Raw genomic sequence first — 18,035 nt, forward strand, 5'->3', positions numbered from 1 at the left:
ACAGAAATGTAAATTCCTGGTTTTCCTATGAAGTGACAGTCCCATAGACAAAACACACATCATGGCACGGCCCTTCCTATGGAGTGACAATCCCATAGACAAGGTCGGCAAAAATATCAGTCCTATCATGGAGTGACAATCCCATAGATAAGACGCAATCTTGGTCATACATAGGTGGCATCAAACAAGCTCCCGTCCATATGGCACAATATTGGTCACACACGGGTGGTACAAAACTGGTTCCTGTCCATCTGACACAAGATAACTGACCCTTTCACATGGGGCACTGGCCTGGCCACATGTGAACATGGTATAAATCTGGCCGCTCTATGGAGTGACAATCCCATAGAAATGGCTCCAAAAATGGAGATGGATCAAATGGTGATAGTCATTTTGGCCTTTTGAAGACGTTAATACAACTTTCTTTCTCTCTCTCGTTTCGTTGCTGTATTTAGTGACGTCTGCACTTGGACATTGCGCGCACCCGGCCCCTCCGCCTCATGTATACCACCCACCCTTCCTCAAGCTCCCAAGGTAGCAACATAATTTTCGCTTAGCCTCCCAAGGAGGCACCAGCATAACCCCCAAGGGCTGAAATTGCCAGTGCCACAAAGAAACAAATCGAGGAAGTCAACCCATGGATTGAAGTAGTAAAAAAGCAGAAGGATACAGTAGTCAATAAAGTAGAGGCGATGAATGCTACATTGGAAGAGGAAGCCAAGAGACGGGCATGTGCCTTACATGTACGCGTAGTTGGGTGGGAAGATAAGGGAAATCCCCGAGAAGATGCAAAAGCTCTTGCAACAAAAATTTGAGCCACTGATGTACCCATTACCGGAGCATGGCGAGTAGGCAGAGATGAAACCATTCTCGAAAACGGGAATACTCCAAACATGAAGGCTCTTCTAAGAGACATAGATTTGATTCCCCTGATAGGTCACGCAGCAGGAAGAAGACCCGAGAATTCAAATCCGAAGATAAGGACATTAAATTTTAAAATTTCCATGGAAAGATGGATACGACAAAGGCACAGCAGGTTTCAGGGCTGAGATTTGATGCTCTAAAGGCTCTGGGTTCAAGGCAAACAACAGGGCACCCATCTCATCTCTTGGGGTGACCTATACAGCAGGTTTCAGGGCTGAGATTTGATGCTCTGAAGGCTTTGGGTTCAAGGCAAACAACAGGGCACCCATCTCATCTCTTGGGGTGACCAGTACAGCATGTTTGTGGGCTGAAAACAGTGCTGTTCAGTCGAATTCAGCAAGGTTCTTCACGACAGATTTGAAGGCAAACAGTATCTAAACCTACGTGAAGCCTGTGTCTCTAAGGGTGGAGCCTTCAGGTGGCGAGAGCCAAGGTTTTCATGGCTGGTCATTCGGGACAGCGCTATGTTTATGGGACTTCACAAACACTAGAATTGTTGGGTTTGCCATTTCTTTCTTGCTCGGTAGATTTTCTCGCTCCACTCATTATATCACTTTGGGATCTGTTGCATGGCTGACCATGAAACCGAGGTTTTTCAAAAGATCCCTGACTCTTCTCTGGCTATCATGATTCACGGTCATATTATTGAGTTTTTCCATATGGATGCAGTTCTAGTCTCCTTTTTCAAGCCATATTATGTTCCTATTGATACTCAGTGGGAGACGATGGCCATCATCACAGATTCCCACATCTGCAGAGCCAGATGCACAAAGGCCATGGACAGAACTGAGTCTTTCTCTCTCTTATCTTGGTGTTCTCAACCACCTATGTGGTTTAGGGCTCCTTCAAATCTGTGATTGCCAAGAGGAAGACCTTCCTTTTATAAATAGAAAGACAATCCATTCTTTTTGAGTCTTTCTCTCTCTTATCTTTGTGTTCTCAACCATCTATGTGGCTCATGTATGTGTTCCTTGACAGATTAGGTCCCTGGTTTCAAGGTCCTGATACACAACATTTTCTAGTTGCATTTGTACTATAAAAGGTTTTCAGATTGCACATGAAGGACACTGACGCAACGTAATGCACTAAGCTCATTATGGCATATTAACTTTTTCAAGGCATTTACATTTGTAAATTGCCAAATGTCATAGTGTTGTACCTGGTTCAATGATCAAGGCAGCAATACAAGTCGATGCATCCGTGCAAGAAGAGATTCTATTTCTAATGAAGTTCATGTATACATTGGCCAGTTGAGATTCTTCACGTTGTTTATCAAAGAAATCATCTCTTGATCGATAGTTCAAATTCACTGAAAGAAAGGTATGCAAAACAATTGATACAAATCAGTTCAAATGTTTGAAAAAAAAATGGGCACAAACCCACTCACACGTATACAGATATATATACACAGATGCGTACACACATAGGAATATATACATGCATACACCATACACACACACACACACACACACACACACAAAATATGATAGTTTCATTACAACTAAGAAAGCCTTACCATTACAAGTAGACTCTGACTTAAACTCCTTGTAACATTCTGGGACATGGATGTACCACTGCCGATTGTGCATGAAAATATAGGGGGCATCCAGAAACAATCCCCTTCCTTGATACCTGAGAATAAAAGTATAGAGGGAAAGAAGAGGCGACAGTATCATGAATGAGCCAAAACCCCAGCATGACTGGTTCACTATGAAGCTTGTACTGTGAAAATTTAATGAGCGTTACCAAGGCTGCTGAAGGAATCCAGTGTAGGCAGATGGAGCTTGTGCATCTTGTGCACCCAGTGTATCTCCATGATAAGAATCTTTCAGTGCCAGCACCTGAATGATACAAAGAACTCTACAAAACGTCACCATCCACAAAGACAACTTATACTCGGGGCATGCTACTTCTGTGGCTAATCCAATATACACCCAAACAGAATCCAAGTTAAAAAGTACTCTCAAACAAACATGCTTTCTGCTATCAATTCACTTGATTACCCATTTTGGGCCACATAATGATTGTGATTGGGCAGTGCTCCTCAAGAGATTTGACATAATACTAAACATGCTCTGTGCAGTCAGAATGTCAACTCACCATGCCATGCATGCTTAGTCATCACCTAGTCAGCACTCATGTGATGCAAGCAATGATTGTCTGTAGCCATGTGCCACTTTAATCAGGTCAATGGTTATCCTTACTTCTGCCAAATTATCATGCCATACATACCTACTCATTGTTATTCAGCATGTGATTCAAGCACTGATATGAGCAGTCATGTGCCTCTTCAATCAGGTCAAAGGCTGTCCTTACTCCTGCAAGAAGGAATAATTAACCCCCTTGGTCCTTGACTAGTCAAAGTGGTACCATGAGACAAAATAACCCCCTTGGTCCTTGGCTAGCCAATGAGGCACTCTGAGACAAAGAAGCCCAAGGGCTTACCGTTGCTTCTTGCTACAAGCCTCAACAATGAAGAGCATTTACATTTATCAAAAAGCCTGTCAGCCATGTAAGTACTATCATCCCAAATAGGGCAACGTCTTACATCAATAATAACCCTTTGAAACCAAAACCCAGAGACTCATACCAGCCGCAAACGAATGTGCACCCAGTTGGGCTGACTGACAAGCTAGCTTTCCCCTCCAACTTGGATGTTCCTGGAACAGTACTGGGATGTGCATGAAGGCCTGGAAGCTTTTGCTGATTTAGGTTCGTAGCACATCTCACCTTCAGCAGGCTGACCCAGCCAGACACATTATCAGAGTCAATGAGGGGACAATTTCTAGCATTCTCCCAGCCAGAAAACCAGGTAGCAAGGCAGACAACCAACCCGCCAAGTGAGGCAGCCTGGGAGCTGTCACACAAGAAAAACACACGTAGATGTAGCCCACACCAGCAGCTAAAGATGGACCAAACAGCTAACTACAGGCCATAAATACAGCACCATTGGAAACAAGACACAAAATTTACCTTCATCACTATATTGATGTGTGCATAGTGCTCAGACTGTACCTTCAAATTAAGAGCTTTACTGTCTAAGCTAGATATGGTAAGAAGATTATTATCATAAAGATACTTTCGAAAAGCCATCTTTATCGCAATCTCAACTGCTGTGGAACCATTATCTGAGTAATACACTCTGTCAGCCCAACCTGCAATCACAAAACAGAAGTTTACACATTGCAATATTTCTGAGGCACTCTATGGCAGGCTATAACAAGTACATCATGACAAAGGTAAGCAACTACACACACGTGAGGAGAAAAAACTTAATTCCACGTGTCATCATTGGAAGATGAGCATCTAAGGAGACAAGGCTCAATTACCCGCAGACAGAAACTGCCCAGGCTGCCCACTTAGGCATCTGGCCACAGTGCCCCCCTGGCTGCCCACAACCAGTCTAGAATAGCCCCAAGCTTGGGCTGCTTCTGTCTGCCTCCCATTCGCATGGCAACAAGAGATTGGAAAACTTGGCCTCCGTTCGTATGATTGTTTTCACAAGGTCCATGCCCATTTTGTTTGACGGCCTACCACATGCACACGGCCAGAGACAAATTCTAGTGAGTGTCATCCAGCCTGAACGCGGCAGGACACAAGGTAGACACCCACCGCTGAGACCACATATTCCAGGTCACAGAACTTCCATAAAAAACCATCCAGCCTGGACATGGCAGCAGGCACAAGGCCACCGCGAAACGTTTCACTATCGAAACGAAACAATGCTGAAACAATTTCTTTTGGAACAAAACGTTTCAACACCAGGTAGGTGAACAATGAAACGTTGGACCAAACGATCATATACATAAAAATGTGAAGGTACTGCCCAATAGTTATAAGATGATATCAGCATATTTATCATCGGTAAACAAAGAAGACATACAAAAGAGAAGAGAAAAGAACAAATAGGATGAAAGAAGGAAAGAGAAAGAATTATAAAAGCTAAAAAGCACACAAAATCACAACCTTTTTCCCAACATGAAACGATATGGTTCAATGTGCACATGAAACGTTTCAACACTGAAACATGAAACGAGTTTCATGGTGACCATGAGCAGGCAAACACATAGTAACTTGGGCCCAACAAGCATCGAGTTTGAGATCTCAGCCATACAAAGTATTCCCCATGACCAATAAACCCAGCACGACTTGTTGATACAAGGGAGACAAAACTTTTTTATAACCCGAGTCCATCCACTCCTTGAAAAATAGTTTCCAGACTACGTAAGGGCAAGGACAAGCAAGGAAGACAGAAAAAATTGCATACGTGTCCAGAGATGGGTGAAGGCTCCCTAAATTTTGTGTTTTCTTTCAACCTTAAGAGCAAATATAGTTTATCTTCCATCTGCCTAGTCAAAGCTGAGATCTCTTCCCCACCCCCCCCCCCCCCCCGCGGGCGCGCCCAAAAAAAAAAGGGGTGTAATTCATGACGTGTAAGCTTTAAAGGGATGGAATAGATGCCATTTCAACCCCACATCTTAACTGTCAAAACACCAAACGGTCAAAAACCTACTGTCAAATGAAGTGTAAGGACCAAAACAAGCTCCACTGTCCAGCCCAAGTCTCAGACCCCATGAGCTTTTTTATCAAATTGAACATTACTCTCCCAAACCAAAGAAAAAAGAAGAGCGTGTTTCACCTTTTCCTATGAATCCAATCAAGAGTTCTGCACAGCGTAGGGCAGGTTCATATACATTTTCAGGAAGCATCACATGTCCAAACCTTCCAGCAGCATACCCAACTTGCCTTGCAAGCTCTAGCTGCATTCAAACATCGAGTTAAACCACTCTGAAAGGACACAGCTTGCCAAGCATTTCTGCAAACTGCAACAGGCTTGCTTACACCACACATCACATTTTCTCCATATATCAACTAATATTGTATTTTACGTGCTTGTTGCATGTGCAAACTGACAGCTAAATTACCTGCAAATTTGTATCAGGCCCTTGAGTCCACCAGCTGGCACAAGCATCGAATTGCTGTGTCATAATTTCGGAATTGCTAAGATTCTGATAAGATGCAAAGCAGTAAGATCTCTCTCTCTCTCTCTCATAGGTCACTTTGGCCTTTTGAAGACCTTAATATAACATTCATTTCATTTCATTTCTCTCTTTTGGGGCCATTCATCACTCGACTCTTCAAACATAGAGATGAGCTTGAGTCACATTATGCCACACACTAGCTTGCTAGTTTTACCCTTCATAGTAACAGAAGGAGACTTTTTTTTTTGTGTCTTGTACTAGTTTGTTGGTCCCATGGGTTATATTTGGCCCCCAATGGATGATAATACAATCTTCTTCTTCTTCTTCTTCTTCTTCTTCTCTCTCTCTCTCTCTCTCTCTTCGCTGTTCCGCCTTGCTGCTGTTTCGTGCTGCTATTCCGCCGCCTGCCTGTCCTTCGTTCTTTCTCTCTCTTCGCCGTTCCGCCTGCGCCCTCTCTCTCTCTCTCTCTCTCTGTCTCTGTTCCGCCTCCTGCCTGTCCTTCGTTCTTTCTTTCTCTCTCTTCGCTGTTCCGCCTGTCCCGCTGCCTGCCTGTCCTTCGCTCTTTCTCTCTCTTCGCTGTTCCGCCGCCTGCCTGTCCTTCGTTCTTTCTCTCTCTTCGCCGTTCCGCCGCCTGCCTGTCCTTCGTTCTTTCTCTCTCTTCGCCGTTCCGCCTGCGCCCACCCCCTCCCCCACTGCGCCCCCCCCCCCTCCCCCCCGCTTCACTCTGTGCCTCCCGCTGCCTGCCTGCGCCGCCCCATCCCGCCGCCTGCCTGTCCTTCCGCTCTTTCTCTCTGTTCGCTGTTCCGCCTCCCCATCCCGTCGCCTGCCTGTCCTTCCGCTCTTTCTCTCTGTTCGCTGTTCCGCCTCTCTGTCCCCACCCATCCTTCCTCAGGCCCCCAAGGCAGCAACATAACTCTCTCTCTCTGCTGAATCTCCTCTCTTTCCCTTTCCCCTGCATGACTTGACCCCCCCCCCTCCCTATTGCTGCTGTTTCGTGCTGCTGTCATGGATTAATTTTCAGTCCATTGGCTGTGGGAAGTTCTGCAAAAAGTCATGGCCAAGACCGGGTTTAAAGAGGAGCTCGTGAAGGTGGAGGACAAGCTCGGCACAATTATCAAAGAAAACAAGAAGATGGTCGACTCTTCCGTTACCGCAATCATAAACCGCCTCTCCAAACTCGAGAAGGGATTTGACAAAATCCAAGAGCTCGAAGAGAGATCTTCCAAGCAAGAGGCTGAGATTTCAGCCTTAAAGGAGGAACTAGTGGAGGCCAAACTGCATGCTAAAAGTCAAGCGGCTGAAATCTCAGCCCTCAAAAAGGAGTTGGAAGCCACTTCAAAAAGCAAGCTTGAGAATGGAGAATTTCAGCCCTCCTTGATTGAAGAGCTGAATACCATCAAGGAACAAATGAGGATCATTCGAGAGGAGGAGGAGCAACATAAAGAGAAGACATCTTCATGGGTGGAGGTGATCACAAAGACACAAAAGAAGATGGACGAGGCCGAGAAATGGATCGAGGTCGCCAAGAAAGGGAAAGGTAAAGAATCGCCACCCATCCCCACTCCCACCATCATCAACATGACCCTTGAAGAGGAGCAAAGGAGGAAGACCCGGGCCTTACATGTACGAGTGTCCGGTCTAAAAGACCGTGATGATGCGGAAGGGGAAACCAAGGAGCTCTTCTCTATGATGGGCATTGAAGCCACGCACACAAAGGCATGGAGAGTGGGAAAGAAGAGGGAAGGTAGTGGCGAATCTTCTTCTAAGGAGAGAGCACTTATCATTCGTTTCCCCTCCATGGAAGCGAAGAAGGACTTCTTGAAGAGACGTCCTACACTCAAGCAAACGGGAATATTTCTTGGAGATGACCTCACACTCTCGCAACTTGCCCACATGAAAGAAGTTATGCCCGAGATAAGGGCAGCCCGAGAGAAAGGGAAAGTGGCCTTCTATAGAGATGGTAAGAGTGGTGATTATGGAGAGGCGCTCTTCATGACGGCGCGAGACCTATGGGACTACACTCAAAGTTGCTACTTGGAATTGTAATGGATCTCTACGCCTTGATGTAGGGGCTTTTGAGGATAGTTTCACTGGGAGGGACATCATCTTCTACTGTGAGACACATCAAGCTCCTGGACAGTCCATGCCACATGTTAGTGGATACCGATGGGAGACAGCTTGTAGACAGGAGACTCGTTCAGAGCATAGAGGACAGGGCTCAGGAGGAGTGGCAGTATTGTTTAGAGAGGAGCTACAGCCACTGATACATATAGTCCGCAGAGATGAGCAGGCTAGGTACATGTGGGTTAGACTGAGGGCAGAGACCGGCAGATATCTCTACATTGCTATATGCTATTTTGCTCCTAGTACATCAGTGTATGCATCACCAAGCGGGCAGTCTCCCTTTTCTATTTTGGATGATGACATTTGGGAGTTCTCCAGGGATGGTGACATCATTCTCTTGGGGGACTTCAATGCCAGGACCGCCCATAACCAGATAGTATTTTATGATACCTCAGAGGAGATGTTGAGGGAGCTTGATGTTAGGGATATGGGCCTATCTAGACTCTCACAGGATGAGGAACATACACTGTATGGGCGGCATTTGATAGACATGGGGACTGCACATGGATTGGCCATCCTGAATGGCCTACAGAGATTCCCGACATCGGACGGTTTCACTAGCTTTCCACATCGGCATGGTGCTAGTACAGTGGACTATGTTATGGCTCAGCCCAGTCTCATTCCCTCTTTTCAGGATTTCATGGTAGGCACTAGGCCGGTTGGAATAGCAGTGGATCATGCTATCTTGTCCTTCACTCTCACATTTCAGTTCAGCACCGCTCCATTGGGACAGGTCTCCACACACACTCGTTATACCTTTACGAGGGAGACTGACACCGTATACACGCATGAGATATACAGACGCCTATGTGCCGAGGAGCCGGGACGGCCATTAGATGAGCTCACTCAGATATTGATAGAGACGCTTCATGCTGCAGCATCAGAGGCATATCCCCATAGTCAGCCTACACAGAGACGATCTGGGAACATGCCCCAGAACAGTTGGTATGATGAGGAGTGCAGAGAGATGAGGATCAGATTACAGAGAGAGGTGCTCATGGGTGTTACCACTCACAGACAGTCACGGATTACCTTCCGGCACCTAGTGCGACGGAAGAAGAGGGCTTATCTTGCTCAGTTAGAGAGGGATTTGTACCAGTTGTTTATGAGTCACGACTCAGGCGAGGCATGGAGACTATTCCATGAGCATTCACCATCACCAGCCATTACCTCCACAGAGATTTGGGGTGAGTATGCAGCATCCCTGTACACAGCACCAGGACAGCCGCCCCTGCCAGACCCATCGGAGCCATGCCCAGAGACGTGTGCTTTCTTTACTGCTGAGATGGTAAGGAAAGCTATTGACAGGATGAGGACTGGGAGAGCATATGATCATGATGGTTTGGTAGCAGAGCACTTTATTCATGCCAGAGATATGCTTGCAGAGCTTATTGCTATGATGTTTAACCGAGCCATGTGTGAGGGTTTTCCTGAGACTTGGAATATGTCCACGATTGTGCCTATCTTCAAGTCAGGGGATCCCATGCTTCCTGGGAATTATCGTACCATCATGATTGGTCACACATTGGCTAGATTATATGCATCTATTCTTGAGCAGGAGTTGAGTAGATGGGCAGAGAGAGAGGGCATACGTGCATCAGGGCAGGCAGGGTTCAGGAGAGGTTTCTCCACTCTTGACCATATCTTGACACTCAGAGCTATTATTGAGGAGGGCAGATTATATGGCAGGAGGATTTATTGTTGCTTTGTGGATTTCCGCAAAGCTTTTGACACAGTACCGAGAGCCAGACTGATGCGCAGACTACAGGAGATGGGAGTGCCCACAGAGCTGATTTGGGGAATCATGGCTTTATACAGGACAATTGTGGGGCAGGTACGTACTACCTAGGGTATATCTGAGATGGTTCACTCCACTATTGGGGTGAAACAGGGCTGCCCCCTTTCCCCCACCTTATTTGGGATGTATGTGGATGAGGTTTCTGACTATGTAGAGCGGGAGGGTGACAGAGGAGCACAGCTAGCAGGGACATGGATTCCGCTGTTATTGTATGCTGATGATATTGTGCTGATCTCAGATTCTCCAGAGGGGATGCAGCGTCATTTGGATGCATTGCATATGTTTGCAGAGGACAGTGGATTGTCTGTTAACCTTGGTAAAACCAAGGTGATGGTGTTTAACACCACAGCACAGTGGGTTAGGAGGTCAATGCCCACCTTTACATATGGTCAAGAGACAGTGGAGTATACAGATGCATATACTTACCTTGGTGTGGTTTTTAGTGGCCCACTATTTTCCTTGAGGAGAGCAGCGGAGACCGGATTGACCAGAGCTTATGCAGCATTGGGGAGACTAGAGAGGATGTGTTCGCAGGTTCAGTTTCAGGAACCTCGAACAAAACTCTGGCTCTTTGACACTTTGGTCACTTCAGCCATGCTGTATGGAGTGGAGATATGGGGACCCTCAGTGGATCACCACAGCCGAGCTGGTAACACTGATGGATGGAGACGTATGGAGAGGTCCTTGGTTTCTATGATTTCCCGGATGATTAGGGCCAAGGCCTCCATACCACATGATATTATCCGTGCAGAGATGGCTGCCCCCCCATTGGTAGTAGAGGCACTCACTCGATCAGTCTCCTTTATACATAGCACTTGGGCTCTCCCTAGAGACAGATATGCTCGCTTAGCCCTGGAGTCTTCACGACAGTTGGCATCACAGGGAGACGGATCATGTTGGTATGCACAGATGACAGCTTGGTTCCAACTGCATGGCTTTAGTATGGACAGGCTACCTCCATTTCAGTACTCCTTGGATGCACCCTCCCTCTCTCTCACACGGGCAGAGATTACCAAACTTATCAGGCAAGACTTGACTCAGCTGGACACTAGGAGGACATGGATACAGCCGACACACGAGCTTGGTACGAAGATGGCTTTCTATAGAGATCATCTTCTCCAGCTCACAGGGGATGGGTTTGTGATTAGACCCACCTACATGGATACTCATCTTTCTCATGGAATACGGTGTGCTATTGGTCAGATGCGCACATCCTCACACCAGCTAGAGATTGAGACTGGCAGATTCAGAGGAGTACCAGCTGAGGCCAGGATTTGTCAGCTGTGCCAGATGGAGCCAGAGACAGAGTTACATTACATATGTCACTGTCCAGTATATTATGAGATACGAGGCCGTTTTCACTGCCTGTTCAGAGAGGGCTTTGGACCACTTTCTAGAGTCATGAGATACCAGGATCAGAGATGCCTCGGATTGTACTTGCTGGAGCTGCGTAGACATAGAGAGGGTCTCCTGAGAGGGAGGGGATCAGAGAGGGAGAGACACCTACAAAGGCAGATTACAGACTTCTTTCGACCAGAGATTGAGCAGTCAGGTCAGCAGGCATTGCAGCTAGCCCCAGAGTACAGCCGCACCAGAGGTACACTGAGTGATCGGGCTATAGAGCTGGGGCGGTCCAGGCGCCCCAGGATGAGAGGCCCATCTCGACACCGGCGGAGACTACAACAGAGGATCAGGACCATACTAGCACGGCATGGGAGACGTCCAGTCAGAGTACTCACCATGGAGGACATTGAGGATATCCGCCATCGACCGATGAGAGACATCTTTGGATAGTGATGTGTATGATGCTTACCTTTGTTGCTGGAGTTTTCCCCCCAGATGTTATCCATTAGGAGCTCCTGGTACCGTACTTTTCCTCATAGTTGTTTCAGTTTCAGTTAGTTGTTTAGTTGTTTTTAGCTTTCCTTACACAGACATTGTATCAGATCCACCAATTGTTGTAACCTTTTTGGTCTCATAGGTCATTTTGGCCTTTTGAAGACGTTAATATATCATTTCATTTCATTTCTCTCTCTCTCTCTCTCTCTCTCTCTCTCTCTCTCTCTCTCTCTCTCTCTCTCCATTCATTTTTGGTCTCATAGGTCATTTTGGCCTTTTGAAGACGTTAATATAACATTTCATTTCATTTCTCTCTCTCCATTCTTCTTTGCTCGAATCCAAGGAGAAGCCCCTGAAATCTCTCTCTCTCTCTCTCTCTCTCTCTCTCTCTCTCTCTCTCTCACCCCCGCCATGGCCTCTTGCGTAGCTTGCTTGCCCGCCGTGGCCTAGAGCCGCTGCAGAGCTTCAGTCAAGGATCATCATTATCAGCAAAGACCCACAAGCCCGTTTTATGTGGGTGAGATTTCAGCTGCCAGAGGCCAGGACTATGTACATTGCTGTGTGTTACTTTCCACCACACACCTCACATTATGCCATGAATACAACGCAGATAAGAGGAAGAGATAGCGGATGGAGAGGAGATAGAGAAGGTGAAGGAGACCGGAGGAGCTACGTCACCATACAGTGTGCTCTCAGATGAGATTACACAATACCTCATACTAGGAGAGGTCTTACTTGTGGGAACTTCAATGCCAGGACGAGGAGCAGACAGTGCACTGCATATGATTTTGAGGGAGATCCCATACAGCTACCTACTCCAGAGGACGAGGACTCTGGATCACGAGGGGTGCCTGCAGATACTAAGCCATTGACATACTATGGACAGAAGCTTTTGGAGCTAGGATCATGCCACCGTCTCCTCATCTATAACGGGATGGAGAGATGGCCACAGTCAGGAGGGCTTACATGCTTTCCACATGGAGGTGGAAGTAGCACAGTGGATTACATCCTAGGCTCCCGGGAGACGGCTCAGCTCATACATGATTTCTCAGTACCCCACCACCTAGCATGATTATACAAAGTCCCTCTACCATGTACTAGATCTGCCCCTGTTACCCTCTCCACCCGATCCTCGACCCCACCACCTGTACTTTTTTCACTTCGAGTATGCTAGAGAAAGCTCTAAAGAGGCTACATCATGGGAGATCTGCAGATCATACGAGGTGAGCACTTCTCTTATGCCTCTACCACCATAGCTCCTTTCCTTGCACATCTCTTCTACAGGGCACTTGTAGAGGGCTTCCCACACACATGGAGCATGAATATCATTACCTCGATTCACAAATCAGATGACTCGATGGACCTTGGGAACTACAGGACTCTCATGTTTTGCCATATTATGGCCAAGATATATGGATCAGTACTTGATACAGAGCTCAGCTCTCTAGCCGAGAGGGAGGGTCTTCGTGCTCCAGGACAGGCTGGGTTCGGCAGTAACTTCTGCAAAGGAGCCTGATTGAGCAGGGCAAGTCATGGGAACAGAGACTTTATTGTTGCTTTGTGCATTTCCACAAAGCATTCGACACACTACCACGGGCCAGGCTCCTACAAAGATTGCAGACTCTTAGGGTGCCTTCAGATATGATCTAGGCGATCATTGCTTTACATGAGAGGGTGACGGGACGAGCCAGATGCCCAAGTGGTCTCTCAGAGGAGATACATAGTACTATGGGGGTGAAGCAAGGCTGCCCACTCTCCCCGACACTCTTTGGCATGTACATAGATGAGGTCACGGACTTCATAGACAAAGGAGGAGGGAGTGGTGCATCACTCTCAGGGGTTTTCGTCACTTTACTACTCTATGCGGACAACATCATTATGATGTCTGACTCGCAAGAGGGACTGCAACGCCACATGGACGCCTTAGATGATTTTTGTACACAAAGAGGCCTTTCAGCGAACCTTGGGAAAACCAAGGTCATGATCTTTCACACTTCCAGATGGGTTATGAAAGATACAATGATCACATATAGAGGCAGTCAGGTGGAGATGACAGAGTCATATGTATACTTGGGTATTACCTTCACTAGTAATGGGAGTCGTTTCTCCATGAGACAAGCATCACAGGACAGGCTCACCCGCATACTGCCCTTGCATTGACGGAGCGACTGTGTCATCAGGCTCACTTCCAGGAGCCTCGCACCAAAGGATGGCTATTTGACACTTGTCACCCCAGCTATGATGTATGCAGCACCGGTATGGGCTCCTAACCTTTTCACATATGATTGACGTCAAATGGAGAGTCCGTAGATCCTCATGATCTTCAGGATGATTCGCAACAAACCATCAGTACCACATGAGATCGTCAGAGCAGAGCTTGCAATGCCCCCCATGATGGTAGAGGCTCTATTTCAGACCATAGCCTACATCAGACACATCAGAGCCATGGGTCCACAGAGATTACCCCACCATGGGTCCAGAGAGATTACCCCACCATGGAGTCCTCACAGAGTATTGCCACAAAGGGCCATCACCCATCATGGTATGCTGCAATAGATGAGTGGTTCTCAGCACATGGGCTCGACATGGATAGATTACCGCCCTTCTAGTATGATGATGACTCCCCATACTTTACACTCTCCCAAGAGGAGAGGAATAGAGTTCTGAGATAGGATTTGATCCAGATGCACACCAGGGAGACTTGGTCGGATCCCCTTCCCAACGAGATGCAGTACTACAAAGATCATTTCCTTAGATTCACAGAGGATGGATTTGTCAGACGCCCAAGCTGCATGCATGTACACTAGTCACACGCTATGAGGTCAAATCAGAGTTTCCTCTCATACTCTGGAGTTTGAGGCAGCGAGAGCAGCACGGACCCCTAGAGAGGACAGAGTATGCAGATTATGCCATAGAGAGGTAGAGTCAGAGGAGCATTACACATGCAGATGCCCTCTATATTAAGAGATCAGAGGAAGATACCAGTGCTTAATCAGAGAGGGTTTTGTTCCAATTAGCCGGGTGGAGTATCCTAATCAGAGACGCCTAGACCTTTTCCTCCTTGAGCTACACCGACATAGAGAGAGGCTTCGAGAGGTGCAGAGCCAAAGATCCCAGCAACAGATCACCAACTTCTTCAGGCCTATCAGGGAACCACATCCCCCTCCACCTGCATCATCTACCTCCCAACGAGGGCTCACACTATAGAGAGCCTCGGAGATCAAAGCTGCCATTTAAAACAGGAAGTATTAGACGAGTTTTATACTTTTAAAAACGTTTTTTATTTTTGGAGAAGTTTTTAGAATAAGTTTTTTATTCATTAATTTTTTTAATGCAGATGGGGCAGAGCCGGTACCAAAAAGGGCCAAGGGCAAAGACAGGAGCAGGCTATAGCAAAGGGGACAAAGGTGGGAGCAGGCTGCAGCAGAGGGGACAAAGGCGGGAGCAGAGGGTGGTGGGTAGAGGCGGGAGCAAATAGCAGGGGCGGGAGCAGAAGGGGCAAGGGGGAGCAGATGGTGTGGGGCAAGGCGGGAGCAAAAGGGGCAGGGGGGAGCTGGGGCAAGGCGGGAGCAGAAGGGGCAGGCTAGAGCAATAGAAGGGACAAAGGTGGAAGCAGATGGTAGGGGCAAGGCAGGAGCAAAAGGGGCAGGGGGGAGCAGATGGTGTGGGGCAAGGCGGGAGCAGAAGGGGCAAGCGAGAGCAGTAGAAGGGACAAAGGTGGAAGCAGATGGTAGGGGGGCAAAGCAGGAGCAAAAGCAGTAGGCAGGAGCAAATGGGACAGAGGCGGCGGCAGAGACGAAGGCAACAACACAAAAACGTTAGGGCAAAAAAAATATATAAAAGCTGCATGAAAAAAACGCATACCAAAAAACAGGACGTTTCGAAACTATGATCTCCACTGTGTGGAATTAGTAGTATACCACTTATCATGATTATACATCTATAGCATGCTAGACAATGACTGCATGGTGAGCTGCAGATGACTAGGATTAGCTTTTCATCTCAGTTTTTCTTTCCATGATACTCAAGACATGGACTTCTTGTATACAAATTTGTCTCATAGGCCAATCTGGCCTTCCGTAGATGTTGACATCTCTCTCTCTCTCTCTCTCTCTCTCTCTCTCTCTCTCTCGAGCAGGTCTTTGGGAGAGTCCGATGCCCAAGAGGCTTGTCCGACACAGTTGCTAGCACCATTGGTGTGAAGCAGGGGTGCCCGCTCTCCCCCACGCTCTTTGGGCTCTATATTGATGAGGTGGTCGACTACATCACACAGGGAGGAGGCTGTGGGGTTGAGCTATCAGGTATTACTGTCCATGTTATGCTTTATGCTGATGACATCATCTTGGTATCCGACACGCAAGTTGGGCTTCAAAGACACCTTGTGGCTCTTGATGACTTCTGCGCACAGCAGGGGCTGACAGTGAACCTTGGGAAAACCAAGGTTATGATCTTCCACACTTCACCCGCAGTCAGGAGCCACACTACTCTCACATTAGCAGGAGGGCGGGTCGAGGTGGTGAGCTCTTATGTTTACCTTGGCATCACATTTACTAGCTCAGCTGGACGCTTCTCCATGGCTCAGGCAGTCCGAGACAGAGTGACCCGGGGGTATGCAGCTCTTGCTGGCCTTGAGCGTCAGTGTTATCAGGCACATTTTCAGGAACCCCGCACGAAGGGGTGGCTCTTTGATACATTAGTGACACCAGCCTTGATGTATGCAGCAGCCGTTTGGGCACCAGGGCTTGCAACCTCCACATGGGTACAGCTGGAGAGACCACAAATCTTGATGCTCTCGAGGATGATACGCAGCAAACCATCCGTCCCGCACGACATTGTTCGAGCTGAGTTTGCTGCACCACCTATGGCAGTGGAGGCATTGTTCCAAACGATCTCCTTTATATACAGGATGAGGGAGATGCCCATGGAGAGATTATCCCGCCGAGCTTTTGAGGCATCCAGATAGCTTGCCGAGGCTGGACACACTGGATCTTGGTATGCACAGATGCTACAGTGGTTCTCACATCATGGTATAGACATTGAGCGGTTGCCACCTTTTCAGTATGATCAGTCTGCTCCACGGGGTTACCTCTCTCTCAATGAGAGGAACAGAGTGATGAGACAGGACATATGGCAGCACTAAATACAAGAGACATGGACAGCACCAGAGAGCCCACTACCACCGAAGATGCTGTACTACAGAGACCACTTTATGAGCATCTCAGGGGATGGGTTTATACATCGACCGCGGTACATGGATGTATACATGCCACACAGCTCTCGCGTTGCTATTGGACAGCTACGAGTCTCATCACATCAGCTAGAGATAGAGGCTGGGAGAGCGGCACGGGTTCCTAGAGCTGAGCGGATATGCAAATTGTGCCGCGAGGAGGTGGAGACTGAGGATCACTTTGTATGTAGATGTAGAGCCCACCAGGGGGTCAGAGATAGATATGCAGGATTGTTTGAGGAGCACTCTTCACTACATCAGTTGATGGAGGCCTCGGACCAGCGACAGCTTGGCAGACTACTACTAGAGCTTCATAGTTCTCGAGAGAGACTCCTCCAGACACCTGCTCCCACTAGGGGTGGGAGACAGTCCCAGCTCACAAATTTCTTCCAGAGAGCTATGCCAGTGCCAGCTGATGTACCACGTGGGGTGACCGCACAGAGAGCAGAGGAATTGAGAGCCAGGAGGAGACCTAGACAGACTGGACATAGAGCACCCGACTCCGTCACCGAGAGATAGCAGCTATCCGAATGAGACACCAGATGGAGACACAGGAGAGGCTAGCTCGCTTTCATTCAGACTCAGGGTACATGGTCATGCCATTCACAGCCTCAGCATCGGCGATGTATGATATCTTATATCCCTCTTATGGCACTGGATGGAGTTAGACATAGATCTGCATAGCATGCTTGTACTACCCCTTCAGCATATAGAGATGCATCTTGCCTTAGCACTCCATCCACATCCCCGGTATATGGGGTCCACCGATCCATGATGATTCACAGTTGTATCCAGACACATGCACACTTTTTCTTTTGTTTCTTTTCTTCCGATGACCGGAAGAACATAGTTGTATTATTTTTTGTCTCATAGGCCGACTTTGGCCTCTCGTAGACGTTAATATATCTTTCTTTCTCTTTCTTTCTTTCTCACGGATGATTAGGGCCAAGGCCTTCGTACCACATGATATTATCCGTGCAGAGATGGCTGCCCCCCCATTGGTAGTAGAGGCACTCACTCGATCAGTCTCCTTTATACATAGCACTTGGGCTCTCCCTAGAGACAGATATGCTCGCTTAGCCCTGGAGTCTTCACAACAGTTGGCATCACAAGGAGACGGATCATGTTGGTATGCACAGAT

General features: G+C 47.6%; 1 protein-coding gene across 2 annotated transcripts in view; it reads right to left on the reverse strand.

The window, feature by feature from the left end:
- The window catches only part of BIO1 (adenosylmethionine-8-amino-7-oxononanoate transaminase), a 136,941-nt gene that overhangs the window by 38,478 nt on the left and 80,428 nt on the right, over positions 1 to 18,035 (reverse strand). For both annotated transcript variants that reach the window (XM_086802669.1, XM_086802670.1), the window contains exons 4-9: positions 5,850 to 5,933; positions 5,564 to 5,684; positions 3,940 to 4,079; positions 2,671 to 2,765; positions 2,441 to 2,556; positions 2,084 to 2,233 (exon numbers count right to left, since the gene is read on the reverse strand). In XM_086802669.1, coding sequence (XP_086658795.1) covers positions 2,084 to 2,233; positions 2,441 to 2,556; positions 2,671 to 2,765; positions 3,940 to 4,079; positions 5,564 to 5,684; positions 5,850 to 5,933 — 706 coding nt within the window. The remainder of the gene's footprint in view (positions 1 to 2,083; positions 2,234 to 2,440; positions 2,557 to 2,670; positions 2,766 to 3,939; positions 4,080 to 5,563; positions 5,685 to 5,849; positions 5,934 to 18,035) is intronic.

Source organism: Cibotium barometz, chromosome 9 (assembly GCF_041138505.1).
Source record: "Cibotium barometz isolate CiBa-2024 chromosome 9, ASM4113850v1, whole genome shotgun sequence".
NCBI lineage: Eukaryota > Viridiplantae > Streptophyta > Polypodiopsida > Cyatheales > Cibotiaceae > Cibotium > Cibotium barometz.